Consider the following 6,485-nt stretch of genomic DNA (forward strand, 5'->3'; position numbering starts at 1 on the left):
AGGATGATGGTTATGTAAGTGTTTCCCTTCGCTGTATGTATCTGTTAAGGGCCAGTTCCTAGTAATGGCTGCCTCAGTGTGTACATTGAGGCAGTAGGTAAGAGAAGACATAGGCTTAGGAAGTATGTTGAAGGAGTACCTACATTTTTGAGTGTATAAGCACAGTATAAAAGGAACGTAAGGAGCAGTGATTAAATAGGGGTAGTACATGAATAAGTGACGACTACATATTTAATAATTTGAAATTTTGTATTATAGTATGTACCCATAGGTATTTGTAGTTCAGAAAAAGACTGCTTTACTTTAAGTTCTATAAAGTACATTCTTTTCTGTAGTAAAGAGAAAGCTTTGATAAGAAAGAATTATTGATAGACTTAGATAGTAATTATCCATCTATTTACTATCTACCTACGATTAATTTACTTGTGTACGAAGTCGAGAAGAAAATGCTGGGTCAAATAATTCAATAGATCTACATAGTATAATCATGCGCAAGTATTTCTAGGTACCTACTATTCACAAATACACTCCTTACGATTTGTTCCAGCGTCTTTTTTACATGACTAGCAGTGTACCTGCTATTACGTCATAGTACAGTACTAAATTAATGAATCATCCCAAATAAGTGAACTAAAAAAACATCGAGCCATATTCGTTAAGATAACCCCAAACTTAAGTAGGTATAAAGGTGTCATCAGCCAAAATCATCTTCATCCGTAAATAAAAAAAAAATATTGGTAAACAAAATTCCACTCGTTTATTAATCACAGTTAAACCTATTACATAAAAATTCCATCAGTCAATCAGTTCTTTTTTTTAATATCTAGTATCCGTGTTGCTGGTAGCCTCCTTGGTGACCGTGGCCCCCATGTCCGCTGTGGCCTCCGGATCCAAAGCCACTGTTACCTCCTTGGCCTCCGAAACCACCCTGACCTTGACCTTGCCCGAAGCCCTGTTGTCCATGACCACCCTGTCCGAAACCTTGGTCACCGTGTTGTCCTCCGAAGCCTTGGCCTCCTTGGGGCCCACCAAAACCACCCTGGCCGCCTTGGGGCCCGCCAAAACCGCTCTGACCGCCCTGGTGTCCGCCGAAACCGCCCTGGCTACCTTGGTTGCCGCCGAAACCGCCTTGGCCGCCACCGTAGCCTCCTTGGCCACCACCGTAGCCTCCTTGGCCACCACCGTAACCTTGGTTACCGCCGCCGTAGTGAGGGGATCCTGTCAACAAAACGGAAAATAAACATTAAGTACTGTTACTGATACAGCCTTTTTATCGACCCACTGATGGGCACAGGCCTCTCACACGGAGAAGGATTGATCATTAATCATTTTTATGGGTAATTATGGGATGGTAGAAAGTACTGCGAATTAACACAAAATAGTGTGAAAAGTAGAAAATGAAATATTTCAATCCATTATCCAATGAACTGTCTTTACACTGATATATTAGCTGTTATAACTTAAAAATTATATAACAGCTTTGATTTAAGTATTTAATGCAAAGTTTCTTTAACATTTTATATTTCCCAAGCACATTAAGGTTACAAGTACTTATGTATTGTGTTACTATTACTAGAAGAACCATTTATTGCAGCAATAACATTTAAAACCACGACAATAAGCAATAAGTACAAACGTTATCACTAATATGCATATCTAGAATATCTACGTAATACAATTAATTAATTTTACGATCTCAAGTGCAGAGGTTATCTCTCATACTGCAATAATATTAAAAGTAAAAAGCACTCACTTATCTATAGGAAAAGTTTTATGCTAGATACGGCTTGTGCTATTTTTGGCTATCTAGATATCTGGAGAATAATACGCCATGTTTGTTTTATGGTCTTATTTTAATTAGTTTCTTAAATGTTTGGTACTGAAGACTGAACACAGCTCGTCACTATCCTATGGTATGGATTTTTGTTCCTCTTACACGCAAAACAACCAAATGGATTTGGTGAAACTTGACAGTAATATAGCTCATATACCAGAATATCACGTAGGCCAATTAGACCATAAGCGGGAAAGAGTTCTCTTGGGATACGGATGAAACCACGGCAATAAATATGACTTACCGTAGCAGGCTACAGCCAGTGCCAGGACCAAGCAAGCGATCTGTAAAAGGAAGAAAAGGATTACTTATAAGACAATAGCAGAAAGAGTTATTAAACTGTTTAAAATTAAACTGTTCTTAGCACAATGTGAGAAGGCAAGTTCACTAAGCACAACGATTAAGAATAAACATAGTGTGATAAACATACAATGTTAGAGACTAATAAATTAGAAATTGACTACAGACATTCCTTAGATAATCAACATTTAAAACTCTACTAACATTGTCTATCAAACTTAGAGCTTCTCATTCGACAGAACACCAATGAAATTAAACACCTCGTATGAACGAAGTTTAGAGATACCTAAAATTAAATGAATTTTCATTGAATAGTCTATTAATGAGAAGAATTTTAACACATAATCAATTATTTACTTGTTTTATTTTAAAAACTTGAATTTTGAGACTTAATAATGTTAAGTAGGAACACTTATTCACGAAAAAACACAGAAATACTCACTTTGAAAGCCATGTTGTTCAAACAGGGATTAACGAATAGAACGATAGTTTCAAACTTTATGTCGAATACTTTTGGAATGTTACCTTATATACCATTTACTTATCTGTATCGGCTGACCCCACGGACACGTTCTCAGAACAAAATTAATAATATTATGTATATACAACCATGAATACATGTGACCATATTCCCTTATCGTCGCGTGAATATTTATTTACAAATAAATCCGTTCTTAAAACATTATCTTTGGTTCCGTTAAAGTTCTTGACAAAAACATAAACCTAATTCTTGTATTCCACGAATAGATGTTATTTGGTGCTGATAAGTAACAAGAAAACATCCAAACATTTTAGGATATAAAAACATACATATTATCATAAAAAATAACAATAAAGATCCCGGAAAACTAATTAAAAGTCCCTAAATAAACAAATATGTCACATTGATTTCAATCACGTGAATATCAATTGAGTTCGATTATCATATATTTTTAAGTTACCTTACTACTCTATGTGTTTGATGACTATAACACCCGGCCTAAAACGAGGAATTTTAAGAAAGTTAGACAACCATTCTTTCGAGGCATCGGGTCAGCTTCACCCCGGTAGACTGATAGCCGGCACCAACATACTTAAGTACTTACTTGAAAAAAAAACTAGGCAGATGATAAATAAAAGACTAGGCAGATGACGATTATAGGATTACCTATATTACCAACAGTCAAAGGAAATCACATTTAGTAGACGATTACTCTAGTAGAGTGAAAGCTAGGTTGAGCTGCAGGACCAACTTACGGTACAACCTTGTTTGCTTTCCAAAACGTGATAGAATTACGTATGTAGTCCGCATTGCGTGTACCTATTGGCTAGAAAGCCAGAAGAGATGTCCCATCATACGTCACGAGGAAAACCTATTTAGTAAATAAATAAATCAAGCCAATTCCCCATCGTTGTGAATTGCTAACTGTGAAACATTCGGTCGGCTAAGACCTTGACTTCTTAAACTAACTTTTCCAATATATTTCATTATCTTTTCCTGCTTTTGAAAGTTACACCCAACAAGTACAAGTATATTTATATAGTGCTTCCTAAATTCTTATCTTTCTGCTGTTTACGATTTTAGTATTGGAAGATTTTTAGCTGTTTTATTTTATTTGAACACTTTTTTGTGATGGGAAGTCATCAAATGACTCCTCCCGCTGTGCGTGCAGCGTGAGGTAGTGTCAGCCTCTTACCGACTAAAACAAACCATGTTCTTTCTTAAGCCCTTTGTGTAGGGCCAGGACCGCGGTAACTCTTTCGAACAATCCCTGCAATATTTTTATAGGGCATCGCAATTTTTTTTCTGGTTAACTACAGTGCCAGCGTGCAATTCTTTTACCAAAAAGGTTGGTTTGTCGAACTGTCACAAACATGCCTCTGTTGATTGATTGTAAAATAACACTGGCCGCTTTATTTCAAAATAAGAATAGAGACCTTTGAAATGTCATATCTGATTTGAAATGCGAAAATGCTTTTTCAAAATTCGAATGTTTTACTTGAAACTTTGACTGGAAAAAAATTTGAATCAATAAATGTGATTCAATTTTCCTCATTTTACATATTTACTTCATATTTTATTGCAGTTCACTAGAAGCCCAAAAACAACAGGTTTCAATTCAGTAATTTATTCAAATCTCGGTAGCCTACTATTCGAAGTGAAATAAGTGTCTAAGAAGCAAAGAAAAGTCGAAAGAAAAGAAAAAAGTGAACTTTTATAAGAAAATGAGACTTTCTTTCCATTTAATAATTTGATTCGATAATCGGAAGTGAGCTTTTCAATAGTTTCTGCAAAATCGTCAATCTATTTAAATGGCTTCGCAATCCGGTGAGTGCTTTTTTAAATTAAAATAAAATGCTGGCTTTTAATCTGTCGACTACGAACATAATTGCAGTGTAAGGTAGGTAAAAAAAAATATACATATCAAAATATGGAATTATCTTTAAACTAGAGGTGAATAAGTAGAATAAGAAGACAATTCTTCAATTAATTCAGTTTGATGGAACACACACGATGACACGACTGACTCATTCGAATTTCTTAGAATAATACATCGGTGTAGTTGCAACGAACAATCACTCGATTAAAGCAAAGAGGTGTACCTACATCTTATTACTAACTAGCTTTCCGCCCGCGGTTTCATCCGCGTCCCGAGATAACTGCTTCCCGTAACCGGATGATGACAAAAACTCGTCATATATCCTTCTCCCGAGTCTAAGCTATCTCCCCAGGCTAAACGGTTTAGCCATTCTTGACTTATAAAATGTGTAACTAGCACGACTTCCTTTTATATTTAAAGATTAACAAATATCTTCCTTTACAGATAACTTATTGTCATTTATAATAGTAGGCACCTACTTTTTATAATTATAGCTTTCATTCCATTTACGCCCACTTCATTACCATCACTTCTCACATTACCGCAGAGGACTAATCTTCATTTCCTCCTACAAATTCCCTTCCCAACAAAGACATGGATGGCATTGTGGTAATGACGACCGATCAGTCTAACCGTCGTTCACAGCAAACTCTCCTTGTAGATCGAGAGCCAGCGACCGCCAGACCTATGTCATTTTATAAAGGCTAAAACTTATTGTATGTGCATCTTCCTTACAGTGGGTATGTATGATCGATAGACTACTACGAAGTTTGACTGACGGTGGCTTTGGAAAATAAAAGAAAAACTTCACCTAACTCAATATGCAATATGTAATGCTTTGGATCAACTACCAAGTTGTATCCTTCTTTATTTTAAAGGTTATATCAATACAGACAATTCTATAACAACAATTATTCACCTCATACGGGAGAAAAGATATGATCGAGCTTTGTGGTTCGTGGTCTATATTGATATAATCTTTTATATAAAGGAGGACATTTATTTTTCACTGTCACAAGTTTAGAACTTCCTAACGCTTTAGTAAGGGGACCTCGCTATTTGTGCTACAGGCCCCGCGTATTCTTAATCCGGAACTGATACCTACCGTCAAGTAGATGCACACACAAAGTTTCAGCCTTTACAAAATAACGCAGGTTTAGCGGTCGCTGGCTCTTGGGCTGCTAATGGTGATTATATGGTAATCGTTATGTTACACGCACGCGTTTAATGGGAACAATTATTTCCCTGTTTGTTCTGCCCTAACTTTAGTTGGATAAGTTTGTTAGTTTGATGAACGTTTCGGGTTTTATTCTCGAGGGAAGAACTTGGATGGACGGGTAAGGATATTTTGATTCCGTCCATCGAAGTTCCCCATGGGTCTTAATATATGTTTTGCATGTGTTATGCAACTTTTGCTGAGTTATGTGATGTTCAAGATACGTTTTGAGAAAGCGTGTATATCTGAAGTTAGGTAAGTATACTATAAGCACCATGACCTTCAAAAATTTCAAGTCCACAATTTTTTGTCTTATTTGACTCTTTATTCGATTGAGACAAGCATACTATAAACTCTTCGTGTCGACCAACGTCATTATGGAGATGAATGTGTATGTGACTAAAAGTGATTGATTGGATTCAGCCAACCCAATGGCTTGGCTACCATCGGCCGACAATGCAGACTAACGTGACTCTAACATCTACCAACCAACCAAACAAAAACAAGCCTTTTGTTATGACCATATAACTCTAAATGCAAAAACATCACAAATCCATCCACCATACACTGCGGGTAGAAATATAGTATGCCAGTGACATAGCCACGGGTATACCCACAGAAACGTTTATATCCGTGTGACGGTTATAGCCCACCATTTGTCTGTCCATTTGTCACACTACACCACGGATTAGAAAGATGAGCGGAGATCCCGTAATGCAGGTAGGTCAGGCGCCTTCATCTAGGTCAAATTCTGTCAACTATTATTGGTATTACA

General features: G+C 36.5%; 1 protein-coding gene across 1 annotated transcript; it reads right to left on the minus strand.

Annotated features, from left to right (window-relative positions):
- Positions 1-732: 732 nt before the first annotated feature.
- LOC126055510 (ctenidin-1) lies at positions 733-2,694 on the minus strand. Its single transcript, XM_049844928.2, has 3 exons — positions 2,577-2,694; positions 2,079-2,118; positions 733-1,218 (listed from the first exon to the last, which is right to left on the minus strand). The coding sequence occupies exons 1-3, from the start codon at positions 2,586-2,588 to the stop codon at positions 824-826; spliced, it is 447 nt and encodes a 148-aa protein (XP_049700885.2). The 5' UTR covers positions 2,589-2,694; the 3' UTR covers positions 733-823.
- Positions 2,695-6,485: the final 3,791 nt, after the last annotated feature.

The sequence above is a fragment of the Helicoverpa armigera genome, chromosome 15 (genome assembly GCF_030705265.1).
Source record: "Helicoverpa armigera isolate CAAS_96S chromosome 15, ASM3070526v1, whole genome shotgun sequence".
NCBI classification, from domain to species: Eukaryota; Metazoa; Arthropoda; class Insecta; order Lepidoptera; family Noctuidae; genus Helicoverpa; species Helicoverpa armigera.

What these genes read in the sequence shown, in the direction of transcription:
- LOC126055510 (XM_049844928.2), bottom strand. An exon ending in ACTGGCTGTAGCCTGCTACG is followed by an intron (nt 1,219 to 2,078) that starts GTAAGTCATATT and finishes TTTTGTTGACAG; the next exon opens with GATCCCCTCACTACGGCGGC.